Source organism: Convolutriloba macropyga, chromosome 1, assembly GCF_964194025.1.
Source record: "Convolutriloba macropyga chromosome 1, txConMacr16.3, whole genome shotgun sequence".
In the NCBI taxonomy this organism is placed as follows: domain Eukaryota; kingdom Metazoa; phylum Xenacoelomorpha; order Acoela; family Convolutidae; genus Convolutriloba; species Convolutriloba macropyga.
Window position 1 is genome coordinate 30,185,383 of NC_134468.1, and position 16,323 is coordinate 30,201,705.

The 16,323-nt window shown below is 34.8% G+C and overlaps 1 protein-coding gene across 1 annotated transcript in view; it reads right to left on the bottom strand.

Moving 5' to 3' along the window:
- Nucleotides 1-3,974: 3,974 nt before the first annotated feature.
- The window catches only part of LOC142337736 (uncharacterized), a 55,059-nt gene continuing 42,710 nt past the window's right edge, over nt 3,975-16,323 (bottom strand). Inside the window, exons 5-7 of the mRNA XM_075387215.1 lie at nt 13,636-13,814; nt 6,741-6,897; nt 3,975-4,477 (exon numbers count right to left, since the gene is read on the bottom strand). Of these exons, the coding sequence (XP_075243330.1) occupies nt 4,192-4,477; nt 6,741-6,897; nt 13,636-13,814 (622 nt within the window). The 3' untranslated portion in view covers nt 3,975-4,191. The remainder of the gene's footprint in view (nt 4,478-6,740; nt 6,898-13,635; nt 13,815-16,323) is intronic.

The following is a 16,323-nucleotide window of genomic DNA, read 5'->3' on the forward strand; positions in this document are numbered from 1 at the left end:
TTTGAGCAAAAAATTTTTCTGTTAAATTATATTGTATATTGAATCTCAACCATTAATTTAATTCAAGGGTCTATTTTAAATTGTCTTTTGCGCCTTAATTTGATTTTGTTAATCTGTTCGTGAACCAATGTTTCATGAATTTCCTTTAGATTTTTACAATTCAAAGAATTTGAATTGTATTGGGGCGCTGTCTTTTTTTTAAGATCTGTTCACATTTTCATGATTTTTGAAGTCAAATTGGAGTAGTGATTCTGGTCACGCCGAAACAGGAAGTGGAGCGAAAAAGGAATTGGTTTTGCGTAGTGCGAAAATGGTGTTTGAACAAAAATTCGGTTTCTCGGTAGTGGTTTTTTGTTCACATGCGGCAATTTCACTATTTCACGATTTTTTGGATCGCTTTTTTTCTAAATGGTTTTCCCAATCCATTCACAGCTCATTCTAGGCCTAGTTATTTGTTTGAATTAAATTTTGATTTCTCGCTAGTGGTTTTTTGTTCACATGTGGCATTTTGACATTGTTTTTTTGTTTTTTTTTCTTATTTTTTGATCTGATTTTTTAAAATGGTTTTCTCAATTCACTCATAATCCATTCTAGGTCTAGTTGTTTGTTTAGTTAATGAAAATTCTTTGAATAGTACGTCAGGACTTGTCCTGCTATGTTTTTTTAGTTCGCGTAGCTCCACGCGTTTGTTAATAACCTCGAGGTTGAACTATGCTTTTAATGGTCTTTATGATTACAAATTTAACCTTGTTTAGACCTTTTGTTTTTATGCACTTAACAACTATTTGAGGTAAAGTCTGTTTGATGTAATGCTGAAACTGCCCCATTTGTGGATCGCTCTTATTTTTTAATGCTTTTTACAGATTTTTTCGAATTTTATATTTTCATTTGTTGCTCTAAATTGTTGCTTTTATATCTGTAAGTGCCTAAGCTGTTCAAAAAAAGTTGATTAAGTTTATCGATGCAATGATAGTTAGGAAGAATGTATTGGCAGTATTTGATTTTTCTGTTGAAATTATAACGAAATATCAAAATATTAATATTTTTATTTTAACAGCAGAGCGCTCATATCAACTTGTAAGAGTTAATTTTCTTGTGAGTTGAAATAAATTTCATCACGCCGAGCCTGCATGTTGCTATTTTGCGGAATTGTCCACTTAACATGACTATCGGTAACGTAATTTGGCGATAAGAAACTTCTAATTCTTTTCCCGGATAGTTATCACTGTCAAAGATTTTCCGCGTCAAAAACAGAAATTAATATTGGAAGATCTTATAGGTTTACCTTTTTTGCAAGAATCTTTTAAGATCTTAGAAGATTAACATCTGTTTTCGACTAGGGTTAGCAAACAATTCTTACTAAGTACGAAATTAAACTTTAATAAATTCAACGATTTTCTTTCGCATACTTTAGAGCGGTTCCTGACATGTCTTACAATGTTTTTGGATTTTTAGAACAATATTGGGATTCGAATCATTTCTATGTGCCGGGAATCAAAATTGCATTCATAAAGTTGGATTAAGAGAAATTTTTCAGTAAGACGATGCTGACTGAAAAACTTTCCGACGTAGAGTGGTTGAAACAAAGGTAGATTATGAGATTTAAACTATTTTCATACAAATTGATTAAAGGTACAACTATTTTTTTCCTTGCTGAAACACGCTTAAAGATAAATAAAAAACTTTAAAAAAATCAGAGAAAGTCCTCCATGTGCATAAAAAAATCAGAGAAATGGGCTGAAGTTCTCAATTTCAGTTTTTTTCTAAAATCTCTGCGTTATTTTGGTCTGTCACTGCTCCTCACTACTCTTTCTACAATTATTAATAATAAGAAACAAAGAGAATAAAGTGGTAGTAAGCATATTGATTTTTATTTGCATATGTAATCTACATTCGTTTCATGAAATTTTTGAATTCATCACTTTTTTATGACTATGAGAAGAGACTATTGGGACGATGTCCGTTTTCATCGTCTAAGCAAAAATGCACATTGACTGATTAAAAAAAATGAAGAGTAGCTTGAATTCAATCAGATTCCATGAAAAAAACAGGCCAAACTCCTAACTAAGTCGTCCTTACGTATCAAATAATTAATAAAAATTGTTTACATCTGCAGTTACTGGACTTTTTTGTTTTGGAATTATAATTGTCTAATTCTGAGTGCCAACTTTTTGAGATAACTTTGACGCCTCAAACGCACTTGTAAAATCGGGCCACTTTTTAGTTAAACGTTTTACAGCCGTCTTTTGACTACGGTCGTTTCAGCACACTTCAAGTTCGTCTATTTTTTGCAAAATAGATTTGTTCCGAAGAATAAACTTAACCGACTAACATCTGGCAACTTGCTCTCAAACGACCGGCGAGCGGTTGGTTTGTGGTAACCAGCTGTGACTTAGGGGTGCTAGATTGGGGCCCCAATTGGGGGCGGGGGATAGGTGAGCGGAGTTGGGGTCTCAGTGAGAGCCAAGATTTGAGGGTTTAAAGCCAAGGGAGTTGGGTTCGGAGGACTGGACGTCCAAGTCGCCAGGTGGAGGAGTGACGAAATTCTAGATTATAAGGTATAAGACTTGAAGAGATATGCTCAGTCACCCAGTGCTGCGCAAAGATTAGCGGTTGCGGAAATAAACCCCCACGGAAAAAAACCCCACTTCATTTTAGATAGGAAATAAACCCCCACGGAAATAAACCCCCACGGAAATAAACCCCCACGGAAAAAAACCCCACTTCATTTTAGATAGGAAGTAAACCCCCACGGAAATAAACCCCTTGTTTACTATTAAAGAGCTGCGCATTTAGCGCGTTTGGCCATGCCTCGCGGGCCATGGCCATGCCTCAGCGGCCCGTGGGACTTGATATGAAACTATCACAACCGAACAACCGAAACTCGATTTTAAAATGGGGTTTATTTCCTTGGGGGTTTATTTCCGTGGGGGTTTTTTTCCTATCTAAAGTTATAAGTGGGGTTTTTCTTCCGTGGGGGTTTATTTCCTAGGCCCAAGGGTTAGACGACAATCGGTCAAGCGAAAAATTGCATACAAAATAAAAGAGCGCAGGACTATTATAAATGCTACAAACTTTATTTGAGAGAAACTGATTATACTGTCCTCTTCAAAATCTGCTAAATTGCTCATGGGTTTCTCAGTTTTTTTAAACATTTGCTGCAGATGAACGCTTCTTTTGAGTTGTGTTCAATTTGCATGGATTGTTTTTATTTAATCGATATTTTCTTCAAAAAGTTAGTAAAAGCTTCATTTTGATCGCAATTTCTAGCGTGAAGCAAAGTATTGTTTGTCGACGAGTCAATTAAGATTGCTTCGATCACATGACCAGCTGTTGACTGCGGCTGCTTTTCTTATGATTTTGATCAAAGCATTCTGGCCATAGTAGTGTTCTCTTTATCTCTTTCTCTCGTCGTCTCTCTACAGCCTATGTAGACACCCTGTAGCCTATGCTATTATGTCCAGACTAACCAGACCAATTTTCACGTCCGGCGCAGTTTTATCTCAGTGTTTTCAATTCGTGGATTTGCTGTAATGCTGCTAGCCCACATGTCATGAATGTCTCCACTGATCTTAAGACTTCAAGCATCGAAATAAAGGGGAGTTGCATTCATTTTCTCCTCACTTAATGAGAGGGGAGGTGAATAACTCGTCTTCAATTTAGATTCGCCCAAAAGCGGGGAGCACTGCAATGATTTGTGGCGTCTCAGTTAGATTGCACTCACCCAAGAAGAGGGGAATTTGAAATGAGCGTCTGGTTAATTAACTGGGCTGCCAATGTTGGTTGATGTAGTTATCGGTCGAGGTTAATCTTAACCATGACATTATTTATTCAAATTTTATATCCCTAAAAAATTTGTGTCGTAATCAGATAATTAAGAGCCCTCATTAAATTATCCAGTCACTCCGGTTGGCCACTTGATTGAATTTTCCAGAGCCCAGAAACGATGTAGGAACTCAGTGGGGCAAAACTCACAAATGTTATATTTTGAATTTTTACACTTAAAAGTCTGTTAAAATATGGTTGTTGGAAAAGATAAATTAGGACAGTTTAAATGAGCACTCGGTTTCTTCAAGGCAACTTTTCGTTTCGTCCGCACCACAAGAATTACTATGTGGGTTTGGGACTATATGCATGAGCAATCACATTCAAGTTCTATAGCATCAAGTTTCTCGTAACCAGTTGCCAATTTTAGTCAAAGTTGTGCGACTCGATCTCAAAGTCCGCGTGTGGAACTGAAAGGGGCGGGTCATCGTTCGTAGAGTAAGAGCCGTGCCTCTGAGATGCTCGGGGGGTTGGCTGTGGTGGGTTGGGGTCCTCCGAGTAATCAAATCGAGTTGACTTCTCTGGACCCATGTAAGCAGAGTAGTCATTGTCCTGCACAAACTCGGAAGTCAGTGGAGGCGGTGGTGGAACGTAGTTGTCCATATCGTATTTGCTGCTGCCTTTGTCTTCATTCAATCGGTAACTGTGTCCGCTGCAATCACTTTCGCTTTTTAGTAAAAACAAGTCAGTCATTATTTGCCAAAATTGTTTTAAAAAAATGTTGCCCTAAACTGCAACATAAGAGAATATGGCAGCAACAATGGTAATATTCCTTGTATGACAACTAAGATTCATAAAAATCATATGCGTCTTACTATGCTCACAAAGAAGAAAAAAAATTATGTCCTCTTTTCGACCAGCATAAATTTCTCAGTTTTCGTGATTATTCAAATTTTATAGTAACCATACGAAGACCTTTCGTATGGTTACTATGGTTCGTGATTATTCAAATTTTATAGTAACCATACGAAGACCTTTCGTATGGTTACTATGGTTCGTGATTATTCAAATTTTATAGTAACCATACGAAGGCTTCATAGTAACCATACGAAGACCTTTCATGGTCTTCGTATGGTTACTATGAAGCCATAATCACATATATCGTTGAGTATAATTAATATGATGTGTTTATGGTGTTCAACCCGGGATGATAATTTTTAAGGGTCCCATGTAACAATTAAAACCCACTCTTTCCTCTAAATAATTTTAATACTACTTCCTCTTTTTAGTTTTCCTAATTCCGCGATCCTTTTTGCATGTTTCACAGGGGCCGAGAATTTTCGTTTCTTATTTCAGTAATGAGGTTTTTCCGTTTCCGTTAACCCCAAATCGTTTTGTAAAAGTTATGGCACATGCGTTTCCTGGGCGCAAATAAAATGCACTCACTAAGCTGGGGAGGTTGGTTGTTTTTTTGAGAAATAACAACTCATGTTAAGCTGTCCGATAAAATTATGTTGCTCTCATGACACTCAGCAGTTACCCAACCATCATAACCACAGCCACAAAAATTAGATAATGAAATAAAAATGACGGCCTTGTGTAAAGATAAATTGTGATTGAGTCCAATGTGTGCAGTATATTGATATACATATCGGGTGAAAAAGTTATAGACTTTTAAACCAATCTGATTAGCCACCTTTGTAACATTATGGGCCGCCGGATAAAACTCGGCTCTGTTATGATACTAAACATTTAACCGACACTCAGCATTGTCTAAACTTTTGAAAAAACCTTTAATGCATTTGGCGGTGTCTCGAGGGTCACGGCCATACCTCGGCGAAACGTGGGACGTGATATGAAACTATCACAACTGACAGTGGGATTAACACTCACATAAAATACATTTGTCTCTCTTCAACAATTACCCCCTTCGGTACCTAGTAGAGAATCGCCACATTCTGTGCTATACTTTGCCACAATATTACGTGGCCTACAATTTAGGTAGCCAAATGTTAGTCAGCGCAATTGTGGTCCGCTATTCACCACTATGCCTCCCATGCGTTGTGGCATGTAAACCGGAAATCGCGGGTCGGTTATCGTGGCGAAGCCGCATGACGCGCAAAGCTCGCCCACCTACTCGTCATTCGGATTTTTTTTTCGTTTGGTATTCCAATTCGTCTAACTGCCATAGCGTGACATATTTTATTCAAATTTGTTTAACATAGTATGCGCATACGTAGAAAATTATTATAAATCTCTGATTGGTTAATAAGTCGCTCGCTTCAAGTCTATTCAAGACTTGCCCTCCCTTTGCAAAAGGGGGAAATTGTTGAAAACATTCATATATTTTTATTTTCTTTTCCATTGTCGTGACTTTTAAGCATATTTGTGGTAACTTGCAAATGATATCCTAAAACAAGTAGATTTCAGTGAGCAATTTTAAGCACCCAGTCAATAATCAGAAGCAAAAACTGTATTTTCCCTCTCTCTGATGGGCTATTCCGAAAAATTTAAAATTTGGCTAGTCTGTTTTTTCATTAGCGTCAGATATTTTATTGTTCAAAAGCGTTCATTATTGCGCTTTTTACAGTTTGTATTAACATATGGCGACGTATGTGGATATGGCAATATAAGCAATCAGATTGCACTACTGTGCTTGCATCCTAGGTCAACATTTTTGAGAGCATTAATTTGAGCTGTGGTATCACTCTTGATCTCTGCGCGAATGCAATCAATTCGCTTGCATTTCAAACCCAGCAGCAGAAAAATAGCGGTCCTAACTATCATTTAGTTGATTTCAACGGGGCGGCCAAAACTTTGCCTAATTAATTGAGATATCAATACATACAATTATTTACTTATGTAACTGAGCTAATAGCTTTATTAATATACTTTACTCCAAACGTTGCTCTGAAAGTTGCTTCTCTAGAACAGTTTAAAAAATCTATGAAGCGAAAGTGGAAGCAGGAGTATTCCTCTGTTTAGGGTCATCCCCACTGATGTAGTATGCACTGCCATTTTCACTCGTTTCCCAGTCATACTTGTAGCAACAGTAGCAGATAACCAACAATACTATGATCAGCAGAATTGTCGTAAAAACTGCATACACTATCAGAAATATCATCCACTTCCCTGAAACACTATCAATATGAACTTATTTGGCACTTCCTATCACCATGTCCCAGGATAAGGTCGCCGACGCAAGAGAGGTCTGCACCAGACGGACTTGGGTCTCGAACAGGGGTCCAGTGCGACCCAGCTCAGGGACTGGACCTAGTTGCGGTGGCGCCGCCCCCATACTTGCCTGTTCTATCTGGCGCACACCGAATTTCGGTCTGTTTGATCTGGCCCTTGTTCAGACTTTGCATGGTTATACCTCAACCATAAAAAGACACCAGGGACCTAAAAAAGACCGCGGGTAGCAAGTTCATTATTGTCTAAAAGCACATAATTGAGCATCCTAGTTGAAGTCAAGCAAAAGCTTTCGAGTATAACAGCCTATTTATCACCAATTACGGGAAGAGCATGGTCTTTTCATTTCCCAGTCAGCGATAAAAGAAACCAGTATTTAACCTATAATGCTCAAGCATGAAAACAGAAATACAAATGATAAAAAAGGAATCAAAGCCTATTTAAAATATTTACTATGACTAATGTAATTGTCACTGACCACTGCTCAATCGAATGCAATTTAAAAGAGAGTTAAGAGTGTTCTTGGAGTCCGAACCGTTAATGAAGTTCAAATATTACTGCTATCCTTACGTTTGGATCTTTAGAATACTTGAACTGAATCTAAATCTCCCCATATGTAGAGGGCAAACCCAGCTGTTTTGGTTGTTTAATTCATTGTTATTATTGTTATTAATTACAGCATAATAAAGGTGGCTCCTAGAGCCACATAGAGTATCTTTCTCTCTCAGATCACAGCGAGCACTTTCAATCAAGTAAAATTAATCCAGCCTAAAGACAGCTTGGCACTTAATTCAATCAAAAAGTGATTGCTCTAAAAGCGAACAAGAGCTCTTCAACAGAAAATAGACATCTGCTTGATTAGTTAATGCCATCACATTTACTTTAAGATTTCATTCAATTGGCTGGCTAACCATTGATAGAAGTAAATGTCATTTATTTCTGCAGTCACCATGCTAAAATATGCCATTGTTTCTTTGTACAAAGTAATTTATATAATTTGAAGAAATTTATGAACTAATCACGAGCCCCAATTATTCTACAGCGCAAATGTAGACGGAATTCTGTAAGCTTGACATGTGGCTCTTTAAAATTAATGAAGCTTTAAACTCAAATTTCAGAAAATTGCATATTGGATATTTGCATTTGGAAAGATTCCAAGAGAAAACTGTCAGTTTCGTCCAAAAATTGGAATAATAATATCAAATTATTTGAACAAAAAGTAGCTGTTTTTTTTTATAAAACTTTAATGATTTTTCTAAATAAATTTAGGCTAGGAAAAAATAGTAGAAGTAAGAATTTTTCAAACAAAAGAACTGAACATTTCTTCAACTCGATATAAAAGTTCAACAAGGCGGATTGACACGAGCTGTGCTTTGCACAGGAAGTGTTCCAACCTAATAAATAACCTTTCCTTAGAACGGCTGTGAGTGAAGAGACATGACCAACGGGTAAAAATTTGAAATCCAAGTACAGCACAGAAAAAAAGTTTATCGTTCCTTTCGCAACTACCAGCAAAGAATGAAAAAAAAAATCTTTTGCTCTCTATTTTCTCCAAAACATCCTTGACAAAAAGCAGTCTTCCGAAAAAAAAGACAGAATGGAATTGCAAAAATAAAGAATCCTATCATTCTCAAAACCTTTCATCTGAAATTATTGTCTTTCAGTGTCTTTCAGGATTAATGTCTTTCAGTTTTTGAGATTGTTTTTTAAACTATTATGTTTAACTTTTTATAGCTGCAAAGCTGTCAGCTGACAACTACAAAGCTGTCAGCTATAGTATAGTACTGCTGATTTTTGCTTTTGCTTAGTTGTCCCACACTTCTTTTATTGTACATTATTTCACACCGCATTTCTGAAAATATGGGTTTTAATCCTTGAGCTGCATTTTTGTACTTGACGATTAGAAAATTGCCTTAAATTGAGTTATTTTAAACGGATTGCAGGATTCTTTGTTGTTCATGGATGATTAACCTTAACCTCTAATTGAATTATTATTTAAATTAGCACGGTTTAAGTTTTCTATCAGGGTAAAAAGGACTGTTACGTAACCTAGCCAGCACGAGTAAAATCAAATGAGTACCTTTAATTTTTCTTGAAGCAACTATTTAAAAGAAATTTAAATGGGCTTTGTATATACATTGAATCAGTAACTTCGTCAGTTCATATTTCATCTGTTTTTTTTTTTCTATATTCTAGAGCATGTAAGTTTAATTTGAAATTTATTCTTCAGTCTGCGGGCTATGTTCTCTTGAAGCTCATTAACCGTCAGACAAAGAGCTAAAAAAATTCAAGTCAGCCAACGACATTTTCTGCTGGTCATTTTCTAGCACAACCACAGCTTCGAAAAGGTTTCTGAAATCAATGTTAAGAAAATTTTCTTACTAATGGAATTTGATAGAAGCTCTAGTATCGCAACATTCAGCAATGTTTGTTCACAAATAAGAATTATCAGCATTTATTAAACTAAAATGAGTTTCAGCAATTAAAATTGAATAAAATTCAAGTCTCCAAATGAGAAATCTATGCAAAAGCTTGCTGAAAATAAAAAGTTTTTTAAGTGGTGCTACAAAATTATTAAATTCTTTCTATAAATCACAATCTTAAAATTAACAAAAATAGAAAATTAATTTTACAAATTAGAAGGAAAATATATAAATATTATCGATGGTAAAAACTACTTTGGTTTGCATTCAGTCATCGTGTCATCATATCAAAAAATAAAAAATAAGCAGTTCTATGAAACATTTTCTTGCTTATCGGAATATACTGATCTAAGAGGTGAGGCAATTTGTCAACTGAAAGTCGCCGAAAAAGAGGAAAAAACAGAACAATTATTTTACAGTTCTACAGGTTTATTCAAGACAACTCATTAGCTGTTTCGTTGAGAATTTTAGGTGTATATATACAGCTTTTGAGAAACTCGTCACGAGCCCCAAACTCCAAAAAAATGCTTTTTTACAAAAAGAGCTTTGCCCGAATGGAAAAATAGAACATTGGTAGCCAACAGACAATTCACGGATTATTTTCAAAGCGAATTATTCAAAGAGCTATCAATGATAATTTCGGTTCCCCGAAATTCTAATTAAAATAAATTTCGCGTGATATTAGTTGAATCTTGAAAACTGCTAGATTATAATTGGTTGCTTTGAAAATAATTTTTGTTTTCTGTATTTGCAACTTAAGCGAGAAAAATAGTAATACAAAGGAAGCCTTTTGACAAGTTTTGGATTTAACGAACTAAAAATTTTCCACATTAAACTTAAAAAATGCAGTATTTTGAGTAATCTGGCCAATACTTATGCCGGCAGTTTCAAAGAGTTTAAAGTTTTTCTTAATACAAAAACTTTCAATTCAATGTTTGATTTTCTGTCATTGCATAAAAAATCTGAAAAGAAATAATCTGAGAAGTCATTGCACTGTTGAATAGACCTAAGTTCGCTCATACAGTTTCATCCATGATCAGGAAAAACAACGCTGAAAACGAGAAAGAGTCTTGAATGAAGCCTTCTAGAAACATTTTCTCCTGTTTATAATAATTAGATATCAAATCCTCTCTGAATGAAACCAGTTAATTGCAACTCAACCACATGGTTCACTTCAACTCATTTTTGTGGTTAATAGTTGTATATAAAACTGACGCAACTAAAAAAATGAAGAAATTCTCAACAGCATTCTCAACATTTAATCTGTGTTGTTTTCGTTTTTTTTTTCAATTTAATTGAAAATATTATATTTCGTACAATGGCACAATTAGCCGGCAAAATTTATCAACTGGGTAATTTGACCTAATTTTTTGTGTTTTAAACGTACAATTACAATTATAAAAAGGGAAAATAAACAGAAGCAATCATTGGAACATTAAGTTTATCGAAATCATACAGTTCTTTAATTTATTTTAAGGCAAGACGGCTAGTTCGAGACTGTCCGTAGCACAAAATCCTCCAACATACGAGTCAAAAGTATGAATAGTTTTTTTGTCCGGAGAGGAAACGCTCTTTTAACTGTCATTATTGCAAAACTCAAATTGAAACAAGTTTTGGAGCAACTCTCACTGCAATTTTTTGAAATGAAACGTCAGAACAAATAGCACACGACTTTTGATTTGATTATAAACCACATCATTTTTTGCAGCTCCTGGAAGCTTAAAGTTCAGCAAGAGCATTTAGATGCAAAGAAAATTTACCTTAGAAAACGCAGATAGAATTTTGCGAAATTTGAAAGGAAGTGATCCGTTTCCAGTGCTAGAAGTGCCAAACAATTAAAGTGCGGATTTTTTTCTCATTTTTTTAGTGAAAATAAGTCACAATCTCATCAGGTTTGTCAATTAGTTCAACTCAATATCTAACTGATTTTTTTTTCATATAGGCCACAGAAAGCCTATAGATTATTTAAAATTAGAGATGTTGATGTCAATTCAACAAAGTTGTTATCAAAAACACAATATTTGTGTTTTTGATAACAATTTTGTTGAAAGTTATTTTCGTTTGCCCTATTTTCTTACGATTTCTCATTTCAAACAGTTTATGTCCATTAACTCAAAAAAGATCTATTCAATTTTCGGGCGAAAATTTGAAGAAAGGTCTAAAATTAAAGCTTCTGTTACATTATTCGTGAAGAGATACTGAAATGTATCATAGTTTTAGTACCTCACTCAGATGGATTCTAAGTTCTGGCCATTAAACCAAATTTTAGTGAACTGGAGAAAGTACGTTTTATAGTCAACTAAGCATAAGTTTGACAAGAGTTTTTCAATGTTGACAAATATAACAAATTTATATATTTTTTTCACATGACTGTTTTTATTCTTTTGTTCTAATTCCCATACAAAAACAGTTGGTTAATCAATAATCTTACAGCACTTTTGATTAACTGGCGGACTTGCTTCTGGCCGGAAATGTGCAGCAATGAACATAGGTTTGAACAAAAACTGAAGTTTCCTTCTGTCACACCACGTTTTTTTTGTTGTTCTGGTTTTAAATGTTCGGTCTTCAGAAGATTCTATGAAAATGAATCAAATAAATACGCAAGTTCATCTTAGTTGTTGTTTTTTATGTTTAGCGCAGGTGTCCAGAGGAAGTCTCAGAAAAAGGGTTATTTTCATTAGGAGAGTCTATGAACTTTCGATATGTTTCTATCTTAACTCTACAAAATTCGTTTAATTTACCAATCTTTTGTTGTTGATTTCAATCGTTTCTGATTAGAGATCTCAATTAGCACTCTAAAAAATTGGTTCGACAGGGCAAGAAAAACCAGCAGAAAGGTAACTAAAATATTTCAATTTTGTTTGGTTGTTTCTTTTTCCTATAGAAATAATGTTTTCTAGCTTTCTTTTACATAAGGCGGCTCACATAAGCTTAATCATTTGGACGGTTTTTTGTCAAATTTTAGACAAATTGCTTGTACGGCAACAGATAGGTTTGAAATTTCAGCTCAGATTTGAGCGATTAAATAAATTACATGTTTTTTTTTAAATTTTTTAAAATCATCTGTTCAATTTTCAATTCCCATTTTCTTTAAATTTTTCCGTTTTGATTTACTTGAACATTACTTGATAATGAAGTGAACAGCAAAAAGTTCTAAGTACAGCTCTAATTAGGATAAAGTTTTTTTTTGTTTTCTCTAATGGAACATGTTTATGAGGAAATCTCTTTGTTTTGTTTTCAAATAAATTTGTATATCCAACCTATTTATAGTTATATAATTCAATGACACATTTTCACTCAAATTGATAATTTCCTCAAAACCCAGTTCAAAACTTTTCCCCTCATTTTCTCAAACCAGCTCCCCTTTTCTTGGCTACAATATATTTTGTAGATTTTAAAAACAAAATCAAAGCTAGCATCTAAGGCCTACAAAATGATGTTTTTTTCTATGATACAAAAACAAAAAGAAAAAATGACAGAAGCAAAAAGCCAATGTCGCAAGGATATTCCTTGATTTCCAAAAAGAGTTGGAAAAATATAGCATTTGCTCTAGCTGAAACAAAATCAATTGTTTGCAACAACTTGATTTCTTCTGTTGATATCCTGCAACTAAATTTATAGCTGTTTTACAGTCCTAAATAGCCAGCATTAACATTTTGCTAAACATTTTTTTTTGCTTCCTGCAGTTGTAGTTGTATAGTGACAAGATTTAAATTATAGGGCAAAATTTCAAAATTCATTTTTAAATTTCAAGAAAACCAACTAGCTTTTACAGATTGAGCGTCATCATAAACTTTTAATTTATTTATTACAACTTAGGTTTGTCATTAATTGAAAGCATGATTGCAATGAATAAAAGTTGCCGCAATTTCATGTTTTATAAATGAAATTCAGTTTATCTAGCAGAACATGGTACCATTATCCCTCATCGTAATCGAAAAAGACTCAACAATCAGTTTTTAGTGCAAGGCAGGGCAATGTTTTATGAAATACGGAGAAAATTAGCTGAAATGGCTGCTTTGGCTTCTTTAATTTGAAGAAAAGGGTAGAAGAAAATGTCAGGTCAAACGGTTCCGCAATCTATCTTCATCTCTTAAACTAAATGCAAATTGACTCTGCTTGAACTTTTTATTTTTAACAAAAAGGAGGAAAATCTGAGCAAAAAATACGGAAAGTAAACAAAAATAGTGAAAATTTATAGATGAGTGGACATCTTTTTTGAAAGGTTTGTTGGGGGGTTTGTAGGGTTGCTTACCATGTTTTCCATCATTCCAGTCGTCTTGCTCAGCTACTGCGCATACTGGGCATGGTATTTCATACACAAGAGAGTCATTATGAGTGCTGCGATGGGATTTGAAGGTGGCCCATACTGTGAAATCGTACCTTTTTCCATGTATGAGAGCTTCTACCACAGCAGATTTTGTTGTTGTTTCCCTGCACAAAAGAGAGAACAAAAAAAATAAATCCAGTGTTGCGTGCAGAAATTTTTGCAATTTAAGAGACACAAGATTGATAAATAAACATATATGGTGACAGCAAAAGCAGTTCAACTGTGTTCTACTAACAAAACTCAATTACACCTTCGCCCTCAAAATTTATTTAAAATATTTTTTAAGTCCAGGCTGCTTGGGGAGACGGTGGGGGGGGGGGGGGGACGGTGGGGGGGGGGGGGGGACGGCTTGTAAGAAAAGACACAGCTCTACAGGTATCATCCTTTTTTTACTCCGTTAGGTAGGTAAGTGCGTGCTACAACACTAGAATGAGAATAAAAAAGGATATTTAATAAGCCACCTTATCTATAGGTTAATATAAGTCTCACTGACTTAATTTTATTTACTCTGATTTCTGAACAAAAACAATTAGGAATGTTTTAAGGAAAGTTTGAGACGGATAGACCACAATTGAAGGGTGTTTTCCTCTATTTTAATTTTTTTGGGGTCTAATGTTTAGTTTTACAAATAATCCATGTTCTTGTAGGATGATTCTGAACTTGTTATGCCTTAGTTAGATTTAAAAAATAGCAGACTAAATACGCTGCTGAGTTTCTGATTCAATGGAGGAGAGAAGATATTGCTGCTTATAGCAATTGGGGTCATTTTTGGAGCCGGCGAAAATTAGTCTTTCGGCTAAAATTAGTCTTTAGTCATCTTTTTCTGGCTTAAGTATCCTTTCCTCAGTTTGCATATCAATAGGAGCAGTGAAAAAAAAGCAAATCATTATGGCCTTAGAGTAATTTACTCTTTTCGTCTAACGTAAGGCAGCGCAGATCTCATTTTATTCTCGTCAGATATAGACTGGGTCTAAAGTATTGGGACGGCTAAATAAGTCTAATTGGCCTGATATTTATTAGTCTTTGGGTGGAATTGATACTTGCAGCGGCATTTATCTTTTTTGGCAAACTACAGCTCAGCTCATTGCAATTAAAAGAAACATTGTCCTCAATAAAGCATAGTTTACAATTAAGGTTTAAAAATCATTAAGAAAAACATTCCACAAAATGTTTTGAGTCCAATTTAAAAGTTAATAAGGTAAATACCGAATAAATTAGAATGCCAGTGTCATTAAGACTGTCAGTAAATATCTAAGATGACAGACAAAATGCATACAATGAGTGCATTTGAGTTTGAATCATTTTACTTACAAAAAAAGCACCGTGCTAAATGTCGAAACAAACCGCTGCAGGCAACCTTAAAAGCTACAACTACAAACGTCAAACAAACGAAAAAACTATAACTGGGGGTATAAAAGTTCCTCTGGTTTTAAAAAGTTACAAAACATTATCGAAGTTAGGATTTTAAAAAGACAAAAATGCCAAACTGTTTTCAAAAAGAGAAACTAACTGATTGCTGGGAGTAGAAGCGTATCAATAAATTCATAGTTTGTGCAAGCATGTGAGGTTGACCTCTGACAATCACTTTTTTAGAAGGATTCAAGAGTTGACGATGTAGCTTCCCTTTTCTGTGACTAGTTATTTTTTACACGAAATCCTTCTAGTTGGCCCCTTTTGTCTAGAGGTTTATCAGTGTATTCTCTAACCCCCGATAATATTTTTAGGATTCAGAGTTTTGATAACCATCTGATTAGCTCTGCTTGGTATTTTCTTATTTTTGTTGCTGAAGAGGTTTAGGAAAGTATTGATATACTCGGAATGTAACATAGAACAAGCACTAAGATTATATTGAAAAATTCGCACTCGATAACCTTGACTGCTGATTTCTTTGGATCAAACTCTTCGTTAACATGTTAACATGTGGACACCCAAAAATGAGATATACGTTTCGTCCACTGTTACATAAACAATTCTCGCACCAAAAAAGTATTGAAAGACAATCCTATTCTTTTAAAGCTACCAACAGTTTAGTACTTGGACAGTTAAAAAATCAAACTTTTCAGTATAATGCTAAATAGTTTTCGCAGGTGTTGAAAAATAACAAAAAAGGGAAAACCAAAAGTAGAAGAGCTAAACCTGAAAAAGATCTGAATAATAATAATAGCGAAATTTATTGAATTTAAACAAAAAAGTTTCTAGAGGTTTGCAAGAGACATCTTTACTTGTGTCGGATTTAAAAGTCAAAATTGTGTTTCAAATCTGCTGGTTCTCACTAAGCTGCCTCATCAACCCGTGCCAATCAGTAATTATCATATTTGAATCTGGAGTGGTAGATGAGGATCAGTAGCGCTTCAATGAGAAGGACAATCAGTATCATAACCCAAAATAGCAAGAAGGGTTACATGACAATTTACCCAATTCCATTTTACCCAATGCCATTTTACCCTACGCCATTTTACCCAATACCAACTTACCCAATGCTCTTTGATCTTTTCGATCAATTATCCGATTACAAATTAGCAGTCGCAATTAGAAAGATGATTTAAAACATTTGTGGACAATATAATCCCTCGTTCGGTTGTGATAGTTTCATATCACGTCCCACAGGCCATT